At 35.8% G+C, this 24679-nt stretch overlaps 1 protein-coding gene across 1 annotated transcript in view; it reads right to left on the bottom strand.

The window, feature by feature from the left end:
• Positions 1-23382, bottom strand: part of LOC128989556 (Fanconi anemia group M protein-like) — a 29999-nt gene extending 6617 nt beyond the window's left edge. Inside the window, exons 1-18 of the mRNA XM_054411456.1 lie at positions 23377-23382; positions 23104-23193; positions 20275-20421; positions 15147-15224; positions 13798-13960; positions 12977-13083; positions 11896-12006; positions 10858-10986; positions 10041-10247; positions 9869-9998; positions 9697-9821; positions 9525-9654; positions 9353-9477; positions 7922-8030; positions 6757-7011; positions 6379-6552; positions 3367-5507; positions 528-724 (exon numbers count right to left, since the gene is read on the bottom strand). Coding sequence (XP_054267431.1) covers positions 528-724; positions 3367-5507; positions 6379-6552; positions 6757-7011; positions 7922-8030; positions 9353-9477; positions 9525-9654; positions 9697-9821; positions 9869-9998; positions 10041-10247; positions 10858-10986; positions 11896-12006; positions 12977-13083; positions 13798-13960; positions 15147-15224; positions 20275-20421; positions 23104-23193; positions 23377-23382 — 4424 coding nt within the window. The remainder of the gene's footprint in view (positions 1-527; positions 725-3366; positions 5508-6378; positions 6553-6756; positions 7012-7921; positions 8031-9352; positions 9478-9524; positions 9655-9696; positions 9822-9868; positions 9999-10040; positions 10248-10857; positions 10987-11895; positions 12007-12976; positions 13084-13797; positions 13961-15146; positions 15225-20274; positions 20422-23103; positions 23194-23376) is intronic.
• Between the last annotated feature and the right edge of the window lie 1297 nt (positions 23383-24679).

The raw sequence follows: 24679 nt of genomic DNA, 5'->3' as shown, positions 1-24679 counted from the left end.
TTTGGTTGGTTATGTTAGATTAGCTTAGAACAGTTTCATTTCTTAATCCATTAGACTATTTTAGCCTAAACAAGATCAGTTAGTTGTTGTCAATTTGTAATGGATCGGAAAACAAAAACATCGATATATCGAGAAAAAAATCATCGATAATAATGAATGTTCCCTTTAACAGGAAAGTACCCAATTCCCTAAATGAGTTAAGTAGCAAACTATTCCCAATTGTCTGTGTGTGTAGCCAAGTGGTTAAAGTGCTCGCCTTCAAATCTAATGGTCGTTGGTTTTATTCTAAGCGAGATTGTTTCCAGACCAGATGCCATTTGTCGTGTTATCAATTGATCGATGCTATCTAACAAAAAGTCTATGTTAGATAGTAAAGTAACAAGAGCAGGGATTGAACCGTTACCTACTTTAAAAACGTAAATGAATGCCACAGGCGTAGATAAACACACACAAAAAATATGTGACATAATCATAATACCCACAAAACACAGGAGCATAGCTTTAAAAGGTTTTCAAGTTTAACTCACTTGACAGATTCAAGATACTTGGCTTGAATGTCGATGGTGGTCTGATCAACCGACGTGCTCACAACCTCTGTCATGTCGTTGATGAAGCTCGCGTCTAAGTCGTCAAGTCCACTCGTGTTCTCTTCATCACTAGAGCACCTCACTCCTCCAGTCATGCTAACGTCTGCTTCCAACTCCAGGAATTGAGCTCTAGCTCCCTTTAACCATAGAAAATAAGCGTTATTGTACAGACATACAATACTATGAGAGAAATGGCGTAGAGAACTGGGAGTAATTACTCTGTGTGTCCAGTTTTATCTAATTTTCCTCTGAATTATAAATATGACAGAAATTTGAAACCTGGTAGTTGTCTTCATCAATTACAGCAAATACTTATAATTCAAGTTTAAGAAACGCATTGCTGAGGTAACAGACTGCAGAATAAATCTTTAGTCGAGCAGTATAGTTACAGTTACAAAACATGTACCTACAAATCTTACTTGATAAAAAAAAATACATAAGATTAAAACATCAAATTTATATTTAACTAAATTAGTACAATGGTTTACAGAATAAGCCGACATGGGCCTGAATAAGCCGGGCCTGAGCATCAACTGAGGGTTTCCCAGCAAATTTACTTTTTGCAAAATTATAAGAAAAAGACGATAACCTATCAACAAAATATTAGTGAAATGAAATGAAATCAATGGTACAAAACTGCAAAAAAAATATTAAATATCAGAATCTAGTTAAAAAATTTATGTTGGCAACGGCTAAGTTTTACTGTAGCCTCTCGTGTTCATGTATCAACAAATAATTAACTAAACCTATTGACGACCAATTACAGTAATATTACCCCAATTTAACAGACATTTGTATCGGAAGAATCGTGTACAGCCCCTTTATTACATTTCTAAAACTAACAAAAATTCAGATAATCTTTTTGACATTAATTTGTATTTAACAACATTTCCCCCTGTCAACTTACAAAGAAATAGTTTTTGTATATAATGTTGTCTTACCGAAATGTTGGATGTATTTCATACTCCTTGGATTGCATGTGAAACAAAGCTAATGCAGATAAACTATACATATAATGTAAAAGCGTAGTTTCATTATACAGAGTGTGCAGCAAAAAAAACGATCTATTTTTCGCAGGACACTGTTCAGCGACAGGTCGTCTAAAGGCTCTTAGGAAAGTCTAGTCGATGCCATTTTCATAATATATTCTGTAGTCATAGAGCAGTGGTCACCTGAGCAACGCACGTTTGTTATCAAGTCATTTTAAAAAGTGATGATTCAGTCATTGCAACTCAGCGGCATTTCCATTCATTCTTTAAATTAGGTCGATATGGAGAGGTTCCGGTGCGATTATCTGTATGGATGATTAACAAAATTGAACAGATTAATACACATTGGGATAAGAATTAAGATCGAACCTCAAAACTAGTTCAACCGAGCGGTCAGACATGTTTAAAGCAGATGTTTGTTTTCGGGTGTGCCTACGAGGACTGTTATCCACAGCAGCACGGACTATATCGAATGTTAGTTGTCTGACGTCCGATCTGACTTTGGACAGCTTGTCAGCTTTTTTTTAACGCAGAAGCTATTGTTCTAAAGTTTGTAACACACCTTGATTGTGCCACTTACGGAATCGACTTCGCGCAAAAAAAAATACACGGAACTGCCGCTGAGTTGCAATGACTGAATAAAAACACTGAATAAACGCGTTTTTAAATTCAACTCGATAACAAACGCACCATGTTCAGGTGACCTCTTCTCTATGACCACAGATAATGGCATTGCGTAGGCTTTCCAATGAGCATAACCCCACTACTCTCAGACGACCTGTTGCTGAACAGTGCGCTACATAAAATAGATGGGTTTTTTTTGCCGCACCCTGTACTTGGCTTTAAAAAATGTCTTATTTCCACACTGATCCAAGTTTTGTAAAGAAATCTTTAGTACTGTACTAGTGTTCATTTCCTTATCTCATAAGATTGATTTAAATGTGTACAGTATTTTTAAACAGAGTAGCCAAGTTTTATATCTACTTATAATTTAGTCATTAATATCTAAGACAAGTTTACTATGAATTTATTTTTAAATTATGTAGAAATTTGAAATATTAACTAGAATTAAAATGTAATGACTAATAATGCTACTTAGATCAATTAGAATAGAATGAGGCGAAAGATAAATAGTTATTTGTGCAACTAGTGAGCAAAGGGAGCAATTGACTCACTGAGAGAAATTCTTACTCTCGAGCCATAGGCGAGTGAGGAATGGTTTCTCGAGTGAGGCAGTTGCACTTTGCACTCGAGTTGCACATTATATTTTTTCTACAGTTACCATAAAACAAATAAATTGGTAAAGAAACGTGACATATTTTTACACAGAAGTGAACTTTTAATATTACATTTAATGATACAACAGTACAACAACTGATCAGCTGAGCTGATTTACAGCCAATGCTACCAACGTATTTTGGGCCCATACGACCTTGTCTGCATGTTGAACGCGCTCACTATTTCGTGCCTTCACGTTGCAAATCTGGAGTGAGTGAGACAACGTAATTAGAGTGAGACAATGTTAACATTCAACATTGTCTCACTGATGAGCGAATTGGCCACTTTGCTTTCTCAAATCAGTGAGAGAACATGTACATTGTTAGGTAACTGTAGGAAAAAATATATTTCAACAGTTCAGGATCGAAACCAGTTAAAATACCTTTGAAACATCCTACAAAAGATCAGCGACATTGAAGCTCTTGAACAACAAACAAGATAAATGAGACAACAGCTAACTATCTAATAAAGGTAATTGAGTATAAATATTTTTAAAAGTTCAGAACACTTACCAGTTTTGCAGATTTTCCTTTTCTCTGTTTAGGCATAACATTTGTTACTTTGGGTTTATTTTTAGTTGTTGATCTTTCAAACACATCACTATCAGAATCTGAATCACAAGAAAAGTGTTTAGTTTCGGAAGCAAATGAGACTGATTTTGATTTGGACTGGTTGGTTTTCAATGGAGTTTTCATACATGTTAACCATCTTGAAGAAATAAACGACTCGTCATTTTTCTGAGAAAAGTCTTTCTCGGGCTGTTTTGAGCTCAACACATCTTCAGTAGACATATTGGTTAGACATTGTGATATATTTGTATTTTTCAACTGCTTTATTTTTTCAATTTCATTCTTTTCAATTGCTAAAGAATCGCTCAAATTTTGCTTACTTGAACTGCGCATTGTAATTTTAAAGGAATCACCATCTTTACTTTTGTTGTTCAACTGTTCTTTGGTGGAAAGGTTCTGACAAGAGAAGTTATCTAAATTGATTTGATCAAATATAAAATCATCATCACTGTCATCAAAACCTGCGTTTGAAGAGCCTGTAGCTTGTTTTTGATTGTGATTACTAATTTCTACTGTTGTTGCAGAGTTTTTCATTTTTTCTGCTAAAGAGGAAACTTTGGCAACCATTTGGCTGATTGTGTACATGGACGACTGATCTAAATTTTCTTCTTTCTCTTCCTTCTCTTCCTCACTGGAATCATCAAACAGCTGGCTAGCAGAAAACATATTTAAAGCTTCTATCTCTGCTAAGTCTGCATCTGAATATTTACCAACTGGTTTCAGAGGTTTGCACAATTCAGACGTTTCGGTGTCAGCTTTACTAGAATTGTCTTTAAACAAAACTTTTCTTTCAACTTTAGGCGTAGAAGTAATTTGTCTAGACAAAATTGGTGATAAGTTGTGATTATTTGTATTGACCTGTCCTGACAAGACTGGTGATAAAAGCGAGTCGTGACTTGGAGGAACTTGACTGGATAAAATAGGTGAGATTGTATGATTTTGGTTTGTAGTTTTTTGGCTTGATAGAATTGGCGACACAGGAGTAGAAAAGTTATTAACACAAGTTACACTCTGTGGGCTTGATAATAGTCCTGATTTCAGCTTCATCGGAGGAATTTTGAACACTTGTTTACCTTGACTAGGATTCAAGTTCAGAGGAGAGGAGAAAAGATCAGAATTTACAACTGGAAGGTTGTTTATGTTACTCATGGAATTCTTTTGAACACCATCATGCTGGGATTTTTCTGTCCTTGAAAATACAGATATGTTATTACTATTTTTATTTAATGCTCCATTAGATAAGGTGACATTTACTTTAATAGGAGTTGACGTTTTTGTACTTTGTGTTAAATATTGAAAATGTACATCCTCGTCCTCTTTAAAAAGATCATCTAGGTTGAAAAAATCCTCATCTTCAACATCTGGTTTTGCCTCATGTCTATTGTCACCTGATGGTCTTCGATTTTGAATCAAATTTGAATCTAATATTGGTGAAGTGTTGACTTCAGTATCAAAAATGTCATCCACACTAATCAAAGAAGAGGAGGCCTTTTCACCAATTTTGTTCACTTTGTTCCTAAGTCGTTGCAGACTATTCTTAATTTTATCTACCAAATTTGATTCTTCCTTGAACATTTGAACAATATTAATGCTTTCGATGGCTTCTTTTGATAAACTTTTACTTTTAACAAATGATTCACTTTTTCTTAAATTAACATACAATAATTTGTCATCAACTGAAGACTTCTTTGCTAACAAGTAGTTCCTTGAAAGTTTCACAGCTTTGTCACAGAACACACAGTTGAGTTCTTTTAGTTCCTGATTGCTTGTGTTTTTCTTCTCTTTGATAGCCTCTACTGACATAGTATCTGATATTTCCAGAACTACAGGGTCAGGGAAAGTTTCAACAATATCAGATGCTGTGTTTCCTTGGCTTACAAACTCATTTTCTCTGCTTATTTTATCCTGTGTCAGTCGCACCTTGTCAGCCGCTTGAGCCATACACTCTCGTATATCTCTTCCGAGCTTCTCTGCTCTCTCAGTTTTCTTTTTCTTCGCTACATTATCAGTTTTGGTTTTGCCTTTCTTCGCTTCCTTTTTCTGAGGGATTAAACTGCTGCAGTTCAACTGCTGTGAGTTGAGATCTGTAAAATAAAAAAATGAGAAATAATTTCAATAAAACAATCAAATTGCCATTTATATACATTTTGGTCTGGTTGGTTAATAATCTTTTATTATTAATTGAAAAAGTAACTTACATCAGTAAAGTAACTGGTTATTCAGCCTCTTTCAAAAAAGTAAATAAAACAAATTTTAAAGTATCCCAATTTCAAAAAAGTGTGCAGGCTGAGTGATTTAAAAAATGCTTTATCAACGCTTGCTAGGATCAAAGTGTTGCATATGTTGGTATGTCATTCTCGTTGATAAATCTTAATCATAAAAAAGCTTATCCTATCCACAAAAAAGTCTCTCTTCCATACAAAGATTGAGATATAGTGGGAGGGATTAAAAACCGGAGGTTTAGTTGCACTGGACACATTTTGAGGAAAGAAGAGAACTCAATAGTAAAAGCATATATCGAGAATTGTGGCTGAAGGCGGAAGACAAGAAGGAAGACCCAAAGCAAGAGCCAGGTTCAGAGGGATATGAAGTTAGGGCTTAAAATTTCTGAGGGGAGTTGATGTGGACCAAATGTCCTGGATAGGATGTGTCAAAGTACCAACTGGAGTATAAGTGGCCACATCAGTAAGTAAGTTATCACTGTTTACGAGGGTGGCCGTAAAACCACTGGAAATATTCACACAATTGCTGTGACAGCGGAAATTGTTCTCGATTTTATTGTGAACACGGGAAGAAGTTCACGATATTGCTGTGACTCTGGAAGATGTTCTTAATCTCGCTATGACCACAAACTAAAATTAATTATCCTGGGGAAATTTAGAAATGTCTACATAATTCGTGGTTGTTTCTTGGTACAACAAATTCAATTATAACTCCTGGTTTTCCTGGACATGCCTGTGTGATTGTTGAGTAGCATGGACTCCGACTTGTGTAGCAGATGGCACAGAGTCTCCGTGTCGGAGGAGTGCAACACGAGGTACGTCTGGTGCAGAACTCTGTTCCAATCGTTGTACTCCGATTGTCGAGTGAACGTTGCGCTGAACAGTTCATCAGGTTGCATTGGTGCGTCTGAAACAATCATTTTTTAATTTTATGAAACCATCAGTAATAGTAACTTAAAATAACAACGCACAAACACATTTGCAAGGTATGAAACTTTAATTACAAGTATTTTCATAAAGTAAAATAATACATCTTTGTACGAAAATCGATATATTTGAACTTATTATTTAAAAGACGGAAAATATTAATAAATGTCTAACATAAACTCACCATTGATTCTTTTGAAAAGGTATTCCGGATTTTTAAAAGTGACTGAATCAAACTTGACTTGGGTTACACCAAGTTCTTTCTCCACTTCAGCCAGTTGGTCTGGATCTAGGAAAGGAGATTCTTCAGGGTCTTTTTCATCACATTCATTAATCTTGTTTAAGAGTGCTTGACGGATGTCAGCCTGCTTCTTCTTCTTAGCAGGCGTTATACGTTCAGGGACCTTGATGTGGACCAATTGCATTTTCGGCATTATGTCTAAAAAGGAAAATTATGTACAGAGTTAAAGGTAAAATAATATTAGTTTTGTAATATGTAAAATTATTTCATGCATCAACTGGAAAACAGTAATAGTATATTTCATCACTAGGGCTTGAAGTTATTCTTTTTCGACCCAAGCGCCGGAAAATGAGCGAGGGTTGAAAAGACCCTTTCTGCCCTTTTTGATAAACTAACTACCTATATTTCTCATTACATTGCACCATTATTTGAACAAACTATGTTACAAAACTAAAATAGTTTTCATTTACAATTACCTCTCAAAATTACTTCTAACTTGTTTTCAATTTAATTTGCTAATGGAAACAAGCAGCTGTTTGGTTAGTGATTCAATTGTTTCTTCTATTACGACTATGTTAGTGTTTACCATCAAAAGGTCAAACTATTTATAATAAGGCAACTAAGTACTAGTTTCAACTGTTAGATTCAATTGTTTCTTCTATTACGACTATGTTAGTGTACATTATACCATCAAAAGGTCAAACTATTTATAATAAGGCAACAATTAACTATAATTATTAAACAATCAATATATACTTTATTTACTTTCGATACATGCAATTTTGTTTACAATCAAAATTTACAACTGAGTTGAACCGCTGATTTTTACTACCTAGGGGCAAAAAATGATTTTTACTCCTTAAGGGCTAAAAATACTTTTTACTTCCTAGTGAGTAAAAATCCTACTTTAGACTTGCGCTGCAACGCATGCAAACGCTGCATTATGAAATAAAAAAAAACATTATTTCCTCATAAGCTGCATATGAGAGTTAAGTTTAAGAGACATGAAAAACAAGATTACCAATATGAGTACAGCAAAATATTCATAAAATACAACGAAATAATCGATTTTCAGTATTTAAATATGAAGAAAACAGTAGGTACTTACGTGGAGGTACCATTTGTGGCTCTTCTCTAACGAGACTAGATTTCAACACATTTGAATTTTCAATCATTGAAATGAAAGACTTTCTTGTAGCCATCGCTTCATTAAATTTCTGTGAACATACATACATGTATAAGTCAATATTAATACATAATTTTTTTCACAAAGAAAATTAGTTGAACATGACCAAACAATACTGTAACCAAGTTGCCAAATACTGTAATGTAAAAGAATTACAGTAGATTCTCAATTCCTAAACCGGTCGCAGCAAGCTCTGATACTTATCTCATTTTCACTTAGTTCAAAAGTTATTTGCAGCCCAAACCAAACTTTTGATCAGATTGTTGAGACAATTTGACGGAGGTATGTAATAGCCATTTACGTTACAAGTGTAGTAAGAACGTTTTTACATCACGCAGGTGAATGTTGTGCAACGAGCAGAAGCGAGTTGCATAATTCACCTAAGCACGCTCTTGCTTAACGTGTAACGTACAAGATTTTACCTGACCCGACAATATACAGGGGGTTACATACAATATTTTTCATTATCCATTTCACTTATCTTCTAGTTCTAACAGTAACATTCTTTTACAAACAAAAGCTAGGATAGGAAAATACTTTAAAGCATAACAATAACATTCAAGCGCACAGCTGATTTCTAGCGTTGAACGTCGTTGGCTTCATAGAGGTATATTTTATTAAGTTGAGCACTCAATGTCATATGAATGGGTTTCATTACTTCACCGAGTGAGTTTTTGAAACTATACTTCACCGAGTGAGGTAAACAAGTTGTTTACATCACACTTGGGATAGGGAAGTTTAACATGGCGGGTTGGGCAAAACCTATTAGTCATAGTCATAGTCATAGTTCTTTATTCATTTTTTTGTACATAGTTTGTACAGTAAATAGCGTCATATATAATACAATACTAAATCTAATTAAAATCTACTATTTACAGTTAACCAAGCAAAAATGAAAAGTAATAACAAAAATATTTATATCTACAGTAGGTTATATCTGGGAGGTGGAAAATTCTTCTATGGAGTAAGGGGCCAGTTGTATTAAATATTCTTTCAGCAATTTCCTGAACTTATTTAAATTATTTTCTCTTCTTATGTTTTCTGGAATATATTTAAGAAAAGTATATCCTGTGTAGGTTGGTTTATTTTCAAAAAACTTTAATCTATGTGGCAGGATAACCTCATTATTGTCTTAACCATATAGTCCAGGGACCAGAAACATGAATTTTGATCCAACTGTTGATTTCACCCAACCCAAAAATATCTAGGACCAAAATACCCTAGTATCAGATCATCGGGATTAAGTGTAAGATAGCACAAAAGGCGAGTAACAAATAAATAGGTTGGTCAAAACTCTACTGTAATATATAGCTAGCACACAGTTGACAGATGATATGAAACAGGTAGACCTACCTGCACCTCCTTGCCACAAGTCAGCAACACCACACACCGCCCTTGCCTGTGTCGTCCTGTACGCCCTAGCCTCTGTACCAGCCTGACTGGTGACCTCTGACACTCCATCATCACCAGAAGATCTACTGAGCTAGCACACAGTTGACAGTTGATATGTAACAGTTAGACCTACCTGCACCTCCTTGCCGCAAGTCAGCAACACCACACAGCGCCCTTGCCTGTGTCGTCCTGTACGCCCTAGCCTCTGTACCAGCCTGACTGGTGACCTCTGACACTCCATCATCACCAGAAGATCTACTGAGCTAGCACACAGTTGACAGTTGATATGTAACAGTTAGACCTACCTGCACCTCCTTGCCGCAAGTCAGCAACACCACACACTGCCCTTGCCTGTGTCGTCCTGTACGCCCTAGCCTCTGTACCAGCCTGACTGGTGACCTCTGACACTCCATCATCACCAGAAGATCTACTGAGCTAGCACACAGTTGACAGTTGATATGTAACAGTTAGACCTACCTGCACCTCCTTGCCGCAAGTCAGCAACACCACACAGCGCCCTTGCCTGTGTCGTCCTGTACGCCCTAGCCTCTGTACCAGCCTGACTGGTGACCTCTGACACTCCATCATCACCAGAAGATCTACTGAGCTAGCACACAGTTGACAGTTGATATGTAACAGTTAGACCTACCTGCACCTCCTTGCCGCAAGTCAGCAACACCACACAGCGCCCTTGCCTGTGTCGTCCTGTACGCCCTAGCCTCTGTACCAGCCTGACTGGTGACCGCTGACACTCCATCATCACCAGAAGATCCACTGAGCCGATGTCCAGTCCTTCCTCAGCTACACACGTGGCTATCAGCACATTGCTGATGCCCTGACGAAATCCCTTCATCACCTGAAAATCAAAAGATCCTATTTCAACGGTACAAAGAAATTGAATGCTTCAATACTAAACTTTACTTGGTCTATGATTTTATTAGATTCTTTGTTTGTTGGATACGGTAATATATGGATAACATTTAGAAAATTTATTTATTTCATATCTTCCTTGTAGCAGCAATTCCAATTACTCATTGAATCTAATATTACAGAATTTGGATAGGGAATAAATCAGACATGTTTAAAGAATTTTTTTTTATTTTCAATCAAACAATGAAAATTGACTTTGTCTGCAGGTTTGCTACATTGGGGGATGTTTATCCTTTAGGTGATCATGGCTATAGCATGAATTGTCTTAGTAACTAATCATTCAACTCATTAATAATTATAATGGCCCTTTTATCATTGTAGACCATATTTACATATCTTTTGAATGCCAATCTTTTTTTACGCTTTTTTCCCCTAAGACGCTAAATTGTATGGGACATGACAAACTGACCTATTTATAACAAGTTTTTTTTCTATTTGCAATAATTTTACAATATTTCAAGTATTTTCATTCACAACCACTGGTCAGCTCTTGTAATAAACCCAACCCGTACTTGATAGTGAACACAACCTCTAACCTCTATCTGTTTCTTTTGAGGCAGGCCACTCCTGTCTTTCCCCACTCCTTGTCCGATGAACATGACTGGTTTGATGAGAGGATGAGTTTTCTGCAACAGCTCATACAGCTCACTGACCACTACTCTGTACTAGAAACAAAACACGTGTTTCAATAATAAATAATACATTAAATCTGCTTGATTAAGTAAATACTTTGATTTTATTTATTCCTAGGACTGAAGTGTTTGACGATGGCATCTCGCCAAACCACTTCTGGAACTGAATGACATGTGTTGTAACAACCCATTTTTAATCATTATTGCACTATCAGGGCTATCACAATGAATTATAATTCTCAATATTTCTATTATAGATCTATAATTCTATACAGTAAAGAGTGATTTACCTACCACAACCTTAATCAGCCCCGTCAATACCATATCAATCAAATCACACGTACAATATTTACATTATATTTACATATTTACATTATATTTATATTTACATTATTTACATTTTATTTATATTTCGTTAGTCAGTACCATATCAATAAAATATGCATATTTAAAATTAAAATTAATTTTTATTAAATGTTTTGTCTCCTTACAATCTGGCTGTGGTTAATGAACTCTACAAGACTGTGGTATTTGATCATGATATTACCTCGAGTTTGGCTTGGTTAAAAATCTCAGATTTTTCTTTATGATATCTTCAAAATATCTTCATTTTACTTTTTAACTTTAATTTAAATTTTAACTTAAAAACATCTCATAATACTACTCCACAGTTACTTTATGGAAGGCCAAAAATACAGGGCTTTGTAACTCCATATTTAAAAAATCCATACAGGAAAAAAAATTGTATCAGTGGTTTTGGTATAAAAAATCTATCAATTTTGTTGTCGACAAATAACACCTTTGGTATCATCATTACCATAAATTTTAAAATGACAGCTCAAATGTATAAACTGGTTAGGGCGGGTGAAAAAGGAATGTTATAGAGATAAGTTATCTGTTATTATATAAATGGTATAAGATAGATAGATGATTATTGATTACCTGACAAAATATAATGACTTTGGTGTCAGTGCCTTGCTGTTCCGCTTGACAGAAATGATTCTTCAATATCTGCACCAGGCGTTCATGTTTGGGATGGCTCCAAACCTGATCCTGTGAATTTATGAAAAAAAAAACTTGGTTTGTATCCCATTTGCACAATTTGTTTTTCAGGATTAATTTTGCCAACAGTGTCATAGAGGCTTCTGATTGACTATAATGAAGGTCTACTAATTGAAAAATTAGTTTTGTTCATAGAATGAAATTATAAATGTCTCAAATTCAATTTTATATTTTTTTATTATGAAACTAAACCGTCATTTAACCTAGAACCAAACCAACCAAACGTGGACAATGAAAAAATCTAATGAAGGTTTATTAATTGAAAAAATAGTTGTGTTCATAAAATAAAATTATAAATGCCTCATATCCTATTTATAATTTTTTATTTATAAAATTAAACTATCATAACCTAACCAAACTAACCAGACTTGCTGATAATGAAAAATCGAATGAAGGTTTAATCGAAAAAATATTTCTGTTCATAAAATAAAACTATAAATGGGTCAAATTCAATTTTATAATGTTTTAACTAAAAAATTAAACCGTCATACCAAACCAACCAAACTTGTTGATAAAGAAGAAATCCAATACAAAAAAATAGTGCTACAGGTGGGATTCGAACCCGGAATCTTCAGATTATCAGTCCAGCACTATATCCACAACACCACCGAGGCCGGTGGCATCAATCCGTATCGTTGCGGTAATGATGTTCCCTCAGCCAATCAGAAGCCCTAAAATAATACTGTAGGCAACACTAATCCTGAAATAAAAATTCAGCATCCCATTTAAGCTTTGGTAAACAAAATATATCTGTAGGGCTAAATGGCTCAGGAAACATAATATGGATTTCAATCTCTATAACATACCAATAATATGTTGGAAGTCATGACGATTACTGCCATCTGGTGGTCCAGGACCAAAGTATTAGCTTTTACCCCAATACCATTATTACTAACAACACAATTGACACTTGAAGAAACTGTCATTGCAATATAAATTTATGTTCAAAAGCAATAATCACCATTGGGGCAGAGACCGCCTTGTGTAAGTTATTCATAAAAATCTGGAAATCTCCGTCGCTGCTCAATCTTGTAAAAGTTGCTTTCCGATTTTCCTCGTCTTCACCAGCTGAAAAAAATGTATTTCACAGATATAATTTTGTCTTAAAAATACAACTATCTACTTTAAATAAACAATACATCTGCATTATTTCAACTTTTTTTATAAGAGAGAACTTACTGAGTGAAGAAACAACATTTGAATCCTCACTAAAAATTAAAAACTGCTCTGCTAATAAAAAGTACAAGAAATTTTATAAATGAATCATACTTACTCCTTATATTCCAATTTATTATTTTTATTATTGTTATTTTCAACACCAGTGGCATTTTGTGTTTGAGACAAAAAACACTTTAAGGGAAAGTAATTTAAATTCTTCAAATTAGGAAAAATTCTCATCAGGCCCAAAGAATTCTCAATAACACTTTTGCAGGGGTGAGTATAATATAGCTGTACTTGAGCGCATACAGGATTTCCTGAGCGCTCCTTGAACTCTAAGCCCTCAATATTACAAAATTGGTTAGTTAAAGCCATGGACCATCTTCAGTATCGACCTCTGGATTTTATCGGCTCCTGAGCACTTCAAGGAAGAAATTAGAGTATGGCTGGTTCTAGGAACACTTACTATTCTCTCAAAACAGGCTAGGCCTATTGAGAAAATAGTTATATTCACTCAAGGCATTTATGTCACATAATTTTGACATGAGTTGCCCCATAACAGTTTATAAATGAGCATCGTTTGTAATCAAGACAAAGACATTTTATCCTTGTTTGATGACTTACCAGTGAAGTACTGATAGAAGGCCCGCAGCCCGTAGGTCTGTATCAACTCTAGTCCATGGGCCAGTGTCATACAGACAGTGAAGTCAGACATCATGGCTCCTACCCTGGCTTTGTTCATCCCATTAGGAGGCCGTGAACGCATCTTCTCACTTGCTTTCAACAGCTATGAGGAAATTCAATACATTTTCAGGAATTCTATTAAAGGTTAGATAGTTAGTACTACATTCATAGTAACAGTAAGGGAAATTCTTTTTAGGTAGGTTGTCAATGTATCATACAAAAACTCTCACAACCTAAGATGAAATCAAAAGAAAATAAGTGGATGCTATTTCTACTTTAAGTTTTTAGGTATATAAGCCATTTTTGTTTTGAACGAATAGAATGCTGGTGTAAGAAAGAAAACAGCTGCACATGGTGCCGGTATAGAGTCTCGTGTTCCTGGTTAGAAACTAATGAGAACCTCTTTAGCGAAGGAGTGGGGGGGCGTGACGTCACTCTTCTCTTGAGGGAACACCATTACCAACACGATACGAAGTGAAGCCATCGGTGTTCGGGGCATAGTGGTTAGCGTACTCGACTGATGTCCATTAGGTATCCGGATGGAATCCCACCATTGTCAAAGATTTGGCTTAGAATGTGATTACTTTCTTAACTATACATCTTTTGTTAGAATTTGAAGCATTTTTAATTTTAGTTTATGAACAGAACTAATTTGTTTATTAGTAAGCCTTCATTACATTATTATCTTGTATCTTTTTTTTATATTATCAGCAAGTTAGGTTGGTTAGGTTAGGTTATGACAGTTTAATTTTATAATTAAAAAGTAAATTTTATAATTAAAAAATGATTACATTATTTTAACATTAATTTTACAAATTGTCTTAAATCAACTTGAGGGGCTCTCCCACAATCCCCCAGTTTCAGACCAGGAAGCTGAGACTGTAGTATGGTGCTGTGGTTCAATTTAACCAAGTATTCTTGTTATTTTCTTTTTCTACAACTAGGCTTAGCTACAAATTTAACAGGGGGATGGAATATATACTCGACCAAAATTTGACTGTGGTGGGGTAAATAAAGGGGGTATATAGTACTATATAAATAAGTACGACTATGAAGTATTGTAAAAGGCTTGATGAAATGTGATACAACACAATGGGTGATGTATCTAAACAATTGTCTAGCAGGGACCTCTTGGACCAAGTATATTTTGCACAAACACAATCTCTTGTGTATGTGATATAATAAGACAGTTCAGAATAAATATTTTAAACAATGATGTAAGCAAGACAGTAAGGTTGGTAAAACAATAATAATTATGTTTGCTAATTACATTAATCATAATATCTCACCTGAAACTTTGTGATGTTCAAAACATTACACGTTATTAGACGAGATTCTCTCAAGCTTTTCGCATAACGTTCAAAGATCTGAAACAAAACAATTTTTTTTATTATTAGAATCAGATTCTGCGTAATTTGTTATGAATTAGTACTGTAGACTCCCTCTCGTTCGGCCATCTCGAGACCGAACCACCGGCCGAACTAAAAAATGGCCGAACTAACCGATGATATATAAAGAAGACTACTTTTTCTGCCGTAAATGGACTTACTGTACAGTATAAGGGATCTATACACTAAACTAAACCTAATTAATAAGACTAGGCTTAGGCTAAGTGTAGATTTTAAACTTACCCTCAGAAATGTTGGTATTGTTTAATGAAAACACGTACTGAACACTTGACACTGTACTGACATTCAGGGCCGCGTTAAGGGTCAGTGGCGCCCTGGGCAAACCCAAAAGCAGCGCCCCCCCTTATATATATACATATAACTATAAAGGTTTTGACCACAGCAGTGTAGAGAGGGGAAGAGGGAAGGGGGGTTGACTCATTAGTTCGCCGAAATTCACTGCAGGTGGGTTGGGGGTTGGGGTGAGTGCAATGAACAGTAGTTGCTATGCGAATGCCTCTTGCCCTGCGCCAATAGCTTAATGCACTACGCAGTGATTTGATTACTGTTCAGTACAGTACAGACTGGGACGGGTGGCGTCGTCCTATAATCCAGCTACTAGGAGGTCACGAATTGTGGATATTTATAGGGATGCACTGTGGATGCGATGCTCCCTGGTGTGGATTAACGTCCGCACTAGTGAGTACTACGACTATCCGCAGTTCTATCCTGATAATTAGACCAATTCGTAAATTACAAGGAAAAATGTGGTTCGGATTCCACTATAAACTGTAGGTCCCTTAGTTGCCATTAGCTGTATGGGCTATTAATTAACAGCTGTGTCTAAGGAATATGTCGGCCTTAGTCACTAACAAGACTACAAGATCGCGCCACTCATCCTACACTCATCCTTCACTCATATTTGGGTTAAAATACGCACATAGTGGCGTCCCCATCTTAACTAATTGATAATTGATTGATAATTGATTGATACAGTTCATTGCATTACAAACGTATTGAACGAGATTCTTCTGGAGTATGTTTTTTCCATGGTTCTACTATAGGCCTATGCATATAATATATTTATACATTGGCGTGTTTTTTTTACCAGTTTTGTTTTGGGAGGGAGTTTTCAATTCCGTATCAATGGAAATAATGGTTAATACATTTTACGTTCTTTAAAACTGCTTCTTGAGTTTGTTTTCTTTGAGCCAACCGCTTGCGGCTCTTGGCTCCACTAGGTTTTTTATGCATTTTTAAATGATTATAGGCCTACTTACTTTATTAACACTTCTCTATATATTTATTACTGGTTCACTAACTGTAGTGTGAGTGTCAACACTGACTAGTGACTGTCACAGTTTAGGTTGTGTTGTAACTGATTTGACGACTGTGCAGCAGGCACAACACGAACACAACCTACTGACTACTGAGGGAGGAGTACTGTACTGGACTGGTGCCGCGCGGTGGTTGTGACTTGTGGGGATGGGGGTGGGACTGGGATGGAGAGGAGGGGCACGTGAACCATAGGCCTGTAGACTACAGCTGGCCTACATGCTATTCCCGTAATTTGCTGAAGTCACCCAAATTGCAAACAAAAAATCAGCTGATGTATTTGTATTGCCATATAAGTGTATGTTTGTTTTGATTTGATTGTTAGTGTTTTTATAATTTTATCAATGGTAAAATGGTGTTTGCAATCTGAGTGACGTCAGCATATGATGGGAATAGCACACCTATGTATTTTCCTTCCACCATGCAGGCCTCCCTGCCTCTAATAGTATAGTGAGGCAGTTAGTGGGGCCTGGTTCACACTGCTGCCTGACTTTCCCTGACTACACGAGGTATAATCTGAAGGTCGAGTATTTTCAATTTTGTTGTATTTATTTACTTTTGCAATAAGGGAAAATCACTTAACTACAAGTTGAAATCACCCATTTTATTTTTGAAATCCCGGCTGATAAAACCCTATTTTTCCTAGTGCGGGCGGTGGTTCAGGGCGCCCCCCAAACCACCGGCGCCCCTGGGCATATGCCCAGTCTGCCCATTTATAAAAGTGGGCCTGCTGACATTATTCATTTATTTCACACACAATAAACATAAATAATGTAGGCCTAAATACAATAAAAAAGAATCCACACAACACTGAAATTTTACAGGAATGATGTTTAAACTACAGTACTGCACTGTAATGACAAAGTTTAAAAGAAATCAGTAATTTTTCGCTGTACCTTTTCTTCAGTTGATTTCTTTCTAGCATAGTCACGCCATTTTCTAAAAAGCATTAAGTCAACTGCTGTAGAACTCGTCTGCTGTTCGATGTAGGTTGTAGCCAGTTGCAGGGCTGCCATTCCCTCTGCGTGACTCATTTTACACTCGTCGTCCTCATCACGGTCGCCACCTTCTTCTTCTTCTCCTTCTTGGGTTTCTTGACGCTGTAAAACTGATTGAGCGATTTCTTCGTCGTTCAAAATTTCATTGTCCACCTCCTTTTCGACAGTTACCCACTCCAAAACATCTTCAAGCTCAACATTTTCACTGTGAGGCAATTGCTGTAAATTATTTAGGATGTAAGCTTGGTCGTCTGCTTCACTTTCAAGGCTGTGCACATCAACAACATTGCATTCACTTGCAACAACTTCTTCAACATTCGGCCATACCTTTCTCCACGACTTAACTAATGTTGAAGGTTGTACTTCGTCATAGGCCTTCGCTACCATGAAAATCACGTCCTTCATGTTGATTGTCTTTAAAACTTGGATAAGATCGGTGTTTTCGTCGCTATCCAGTTTGTACAAAACTTCTGAAAGAAGCTTTCGACGATACTTTCTCTTGAAGCACTCTATTACCCCTTGGTCCATTGGCTGTTGGAGGCTTGTTACGTTGGGGGGCAGATAGTACAGTTTTATTCCAGACTCACCATCACATTCTAACTCATCCGGATGGGTAGGCGCATTGTCAAGAACAAGAAGTGCGTTTACAGGGAGTTTTAAACTCATCAAACGACTTTTTACTTTAGGCACGAACTCACTAATAAACCACTCTTTAAACAAATACGAGTCCATCCAAGCAGACTTCTGAGCCCGGTAGTACACTGGTAGTTTTGATACGTCCAAGTTTTTGAATGCTCTCGGTTTTGCTGATTTTCCGATAACAAAAAGGGGCAATTTATGCGTACCCGAAGCATTGGAGCAAAGTGCCACTGTGATCCTATCTTTACTGACCTTAAACCCAGAGGCAGACATTTCTGTTGCTGCAGCAAATGTTTTCCGTGGCAAGAGTTTATAGTACAGCCCTGTTTCATCGATATTATAAACCTGTTCCGGGCTTAGGTTATTCTCAGCAATAATTTGCTCAAATTTCTTTGTAAACTCAGCTGCACCAGCAGGGTCTGCCGACAGTTTTTCGCCACACACCCCAAGAAAATGTACCCCGTGTCTTTTTTTCCAACGGGAAAGCCATCCCTCACTTGCGACGAATTCCCCCTCCTCACCAAGTTTCCCATGTAAGATAACCGCCTTCTCCTTTAAGATAGGGCCACTGATCGGCGTTCCCCTTCTTCGTTCCTGCATAAACCACACCCAAAGAGCATCGTTCACCAATTCATTTTTAGGTTTTTTTAAAGTGCAACGTGATGAAAGAGCTTTTTCCGATTCAATCTGCGTACAAAAATCCTCGATCGATTTTCGGTTTCGACGCCAGTCATTCACGGTGCTTTTACCAACCCCCAAATCTGTACAAATACTTTGGACCGATTCACCTTTGTCTATTCTTTCTAGAGCTTGCAACCGCTGTTGCATTGTCACAAATGTACGTTTTCGTTTAGCACTCATAATAATGTAAAGTACGTACAGTCACTTATAAGTTAAAGTTCAGTTAACAAAACACAATTAAATCAGTTCACTAAGCAAAGTCACAACAACTAATGTACACACACGAACGTCCGGTACTGTACTGAACAGTGAACACGTGTGCAGTGAACTAGAGCTAAAACGGAAGTCAGATTCTTATCTGCTTCTGTTTTATAGATACACAATTTAAAAAAACTCTATCCAGGCGGCCGGCCGAACCATCCGGAGGCCGAACCAACCGAGGCCGAACGAGAGGGAGTCTACTGTAATGCGTCAGTCAATACTAGTGTACATGTTGCTCGAAATCGAGCAATTGCAAAGAAGTAAAAAGTTGTTTAAAAACAAATAAGTTATTTAAAAACGAATAAAAGTCACAATTTCCGATGAGTTTAAAAGACTCAACTCATAGATTATGTACCTAACCTAATCATCATAAAATTAAGTCCGTGTTTCCTACAAAATAGTGGCACTTCGGCTAGCATCCTTGTTCATTGTTTGTGGGAATCTTCATATTGTAGGTGTTCTTCATTATATAGGATGATAACGATAGTATTTTTTTTATCTCTATTTCTTCTACTTGGTGGCGTTCTATTACTTTCCTATGGTTTCCATGGTTAACAAATCGGTTCTATCAATGATTGCTCAAGAATTACAGTACCCTGTCAATTAGTTTTTCTTATTTGGAAAAATATATCAAATTGCCCAGGCTTTCTCGATTTTTTACATTGTAATATATACAAATATAAATTAAAATAGTAAATATTTAATTTTTAAAAATCAGTAAATTAAATGTACCGAATGCGTTTTGTTGAATTGAAAAATAAATAACAGCAATTAAATAATACAGCTGATCAAAATATGAACAATTATGTTCCTCATAAGGATAACATGGGAACTTTAAAAGCCACTGGGAAAGAGCCCAAGAGACGTTTTCAAAAATGTAAGGCCAGTTTGCACGTCTACCCGACACGCTCTTTCCAATGAGACGTCAATGGATAAAATCGGTTAAGAAATGGCAGAGGAGTTCAACCGACAAAGTTTCATGTAGCGTATTAATTATATAGATTATAACAAATAAATTCTAAACCGTGTTCCCAGTGTTTTGTCTCCTCTTAAACTCACATTAAAAACATAAATTTAAATATTACATATTTTGAGTAACACACAGGGATACTCACAAGTAAGTATTGCTCTCGGAAATCTATGATGTTCTTAGAGAGAGTGAGAGAGATGGGTTCAACTTGTTTAGCGTGTGTGTACGGAGTGACATCGGTCGAATTTTCCCCTCGTAGCTCCAACATTGCGATCCTCAGATTCTGTACAACCTGCGGACAGAGTGGTGATCGGTAAACATAACATAACAGAATAGCCTCATTGATTATGAACACAAATTGTATGTTAGAATAATCAAACAAACAGGCAAACGCTTGAACAAATAGGATGAGTAACTGGGCACTAATATTCCCAATACATAAGGGTGTAACCCAACATAAGAGGCCTAGATACAAAGCTGGAAGTTAGAAGTAATCTCACTGTTTTTACCACTCAGCATTAATTCAATAAACTCTCAAGCGTGAAGATGCCTCAATACAATTTAGTGAAGCTAAAGTTGTACGGTTATTTTATTTTGCTAAATGGTTTAGGTTACATTGCTTTGTCGAGTGATCCTTTTAGCGAACTTCCTATATAGGAAATATGCTATTTTAGTAGCACACTGCTATAGGTTCGGACTTCTGGAGGAGTCCATCATCAAGTGTGATAAATAAACATCAGGTCATCTATCAGATTTGGCTACCGGCGTAACTGCATGTGTCCCCAGTGATAAGACTGGCCAGTTTTTACAGTATTATAATCGTTTTCTGTATTTTTGTCGTGTGATTGTGTTATGTGAGTTTATTTATTTATCTCTCAACTGTTACACCACTTTATAATCATACATGGGTGTATATGTTTGTTTTCAATGTCAACGACGTATCTAGCCAAATCGGATAAATTACCTGATGTTTTTATCACAACTGATGATGGACTCCTTCAGAAGTCTAAAACTACTAAAAACTAACTATAGGTCGGCCGCTTGGAAAGCAACCTCCTCTTAGATGCGCAACAAATCCTTGTGCAGTTCGCTATCTGTCCGGCCCACCTATGGTGTACTACTTAAAAACCTTTTTCACCACTTTTGCCAACATGGATGTATTATTCTACACATATCAAATATTTATATAGAAATATTTGCTCTAATCGTGTCTAATAAAATCCAAACATAGAAACCTTGCCTAAAATGGTACCCATCTTGACAAATTATTTGCACCTGTCTATATTACGGACTTTAGCATTACGGGTTGGTAACATTATTGAAAATGACACGACATTTTGGCTGTAAAAAATGGCCCAATGAGTGATGACTATTTAAGCAGCTACTGTCATGACAGAAAGGTCAAATTCCTTTTAAACTAGATCACATAATCCTTTATAAGATACGTTGATTAACAATATGTAAACGCCAATATATACGTAACAGCCAATTTACAGTATTTTTGCTTTTTGGAAATGTCCCATTGCTATGTCATTTGCATTATTTGTTGTCAATGAAGCCGAAAGGCCGTATGAACTAGGAGGCCCCTAACAGTCCAAGAATAAAATCCAACTTCACTTCAAGTATTCCACTACACCTAACATTCCGTAGAGAGATTATATTGACAACTTTATGTTATTGATAAGGCTGAGACAACTAACTGACATCCCCCATGTCAAGGAATTCCAGAAAATAAATTTCTCAAAAGTATGCTAGAGGGTTCATTCATTGGCACAGTAGTACTATATGAACTGACGCGACGTGACGAAAGAAAAATCAAACTTACACTGTAACGGATATACCTCCCTTTGAAATTAGAATATGTCTTCCCAAAAAATATTTTCTTTTCAAATAAAATCATATTACACTGATGAAATCACGGAAGTGTTTAACTACAAAAGATCCACCAATACGATTTTAATACTATTTAAAGGTTCTTCCAAAGGAAGAGATACCAGATAACATACTAATAATAACTCCGATGACGTACGGTATGTGGAATATTTTATCCATTGAATGATCAACCAAATTTGGCAACTAACGCAATTAATATCATTATTGTTTTTACACTTATTACATTTTAAACTATGCTAAATGCATAAAATATGTATATTTCACCCAATGTATCGCAGTTAGATGAATTAACGTAAGCATTGAAAGTAACCGTCGATTTCGACGGGTCTCACCTAGTATATTATATTATTAAAGTGATACAATCAAATTTTATGTAAACGGTTAAGGTCATTTACCAAATAAAAATATAGGCATATGGCATATCAAAATGAAGCTTAGAGTGTGTAGATTTGCCGAAAAGTATTGACATCAACAAATTTCCTAAGGGTTCTGCCCTACAGGCTGATTTCTAAAGAGCTACGCCTGGCATGCTTCCAATGTTTAAATGATTTAATTTAATTTAGTTAATGAAACAGCTGGTCAGTACAATGAACAGGTGTTTGTTTATTTACTCGAAATAGATGTTTGTGATGCTTTATGTAGATTGAGGAGGGTTATGTTTGGTTTTAAAGTGAGGTTGTATACGTTTTGTTAAGTATTGCTCAAAGTTTCATTTTTTAATTTATATAGTAAGCTACATGTGAAGAGGGTTGACTATTGAAGAATTATGGTAAAACATGTCATTCATGAGTCATCAATATGAAGCAATAATTGCTTCAATTATTGATGCAATGCTACACTAAGGTATGTTGTCATATTCTTATGGATCTATTAACATCAAAAGTAGGGGTTTGAAAGTAAATAGGGTTACGCTTTTAAATCAGTTTATATTTTCAAACTAAATCATAGAGTTGCTGTATTTTAAAACGCACATCAGCACCATTTTAATAGCTCTCTAGGTAACATTTTCTTCCCGTTGCAAAGCACGGGTATAGCAGCTTGTATTATGGTAAAATTGTACAGTAAAAAAATGATTACTTACTTCAACCACAGCTTTAATATTTGATCCTGGGGTAGCAGATAAAGCTACAACTCGAAAGATTGCACCAGCTGTCTCTAGTTCTTTGATGACCTGAAAAATGTATAATGAATTCTATATTATCAATGCTAAATTTCAACAGAAAGCTAACCTTAATTTGATGTCATACCAGGCATCAACTGAAAGATCACCAAAGTACTTGCAATTCAATTTTCTTAGGACCACCTTACACTCGCATTGCAATAACTCACAATTGGTATTTGTTAATTTTCACACCTCCATTTTTGTTTTTTGTTTATTTTGCCATGGTTGAGCTATCTATTGTTACTGTTGTCATTGGATGTCGCCATTGTCATTGTCAAGTTTTACATCATTGTTTCTGTTTTTTTAGCGAATTTCCCTATAGGGAAGTAGCTATTACCGTAGGTCTCATGGTAAGACCTAAGCCCGGGACCGATTTACTTTTTCATTTTGATGTCCCCAGAGGTCAAAAACACCATTCGTTCAAATTTTTATATATCTATATATAGAGATATATATATATATGTGTGTCCATCCGCACGATAACTTGAGTAATTTTTGTCCGATTTTGATAAAATTTGGTTTGAAGGTGTAATGCGGGATAAACTTGAATGAGTTCGCGAACCAGCATGATCGGACTATGGGAACGGGGGTTTATGGGGGGTTTTATGGGGTAAAAATAGGTTTTTCCCATTTTTGACCCTAAAAACACAAAATTTCACAATTTCTTTTTAAACCATTTTGTAGAGCTTAAAAAAACAAACAATTTAGTACATTGAAGTGTTATTATGCGCCTATTTGTTACGGAGAAAATTCAAAAAATTGTAATTTTGAAATTCCCATGTTATTCTTATGGAGAATAAGTCAACTGTTGTAGTTTGCTTGTTTATGAACATATTTTGATCGATTTTGGAAAATACTTTTATTTCTTACTAAACTATTATCAATTTATTAAAAAAATCTTTTTTACCCTCCCTGTTGCAGCAAACCTAAGTACTCGTTAAACTTATTCTATTTAAATAGGAAATAAATGTGCTATTTTTATGGAGGCATTTTAGTGTAAATCCAATCAGGTTAATGGAAATTCGCTTAGTCTGCAGGTTTGCTGCAGCGGGGGTATTTGTTAGTTTTTCATCGTATAGTTATTACATATTGTTACTATCATTGGATGTTTCCATTGTAATTGTTCTCATAGTTTATGTCATGTTTTATCGCTGCATTGCTTCTCTAGTCATGTTTGGATTTATTTTTCCTGTCACTGATGTTGTTTGTTGTGAATAACTGAACCTTTTTAGAAAACTAGTGTACATGTTGCTCGAATTCGAGCAATTGTAAAGTATTACAGGATTTGCAAACCAATAACAATCATACTTAGCTATCAACATTTCAACAAAAACACACCTACCTTCCCTGTAGCAGCAAACCTAAGTACTCATATTAAAATTAACTTAATTTTTTTTAAATAGGAAAAAAATACCATTTTCAGGGAATATCTTTGTATTAAGCCAGGTAAATGGAAATTCGCTTAGTCTGAAGGTTTCCTGCGGATACAAAATTT

This window comes from Macrosteles quadrilineatus, unplaced genomic scaffold (assembly GCF_028750875.1).
Source record: "Macrosteles quadrilineatus isolate MER2022 unplaced genomic scaffold, UCM_ALF_1.0 Scaffold_3__2_contigs__length_128488019, whole genome shotgun sequence".
Classification (NCBI taxonomy): Eukaryota; Metazoa; Arthropoda; class Insecta; order Hemiptera; family Cicadellidae; genus Macrosteles; species Macrosteles quadrilineatus.
This window is presented reverse-complemented; position numbering and strand designations above follow the sequence as displayed.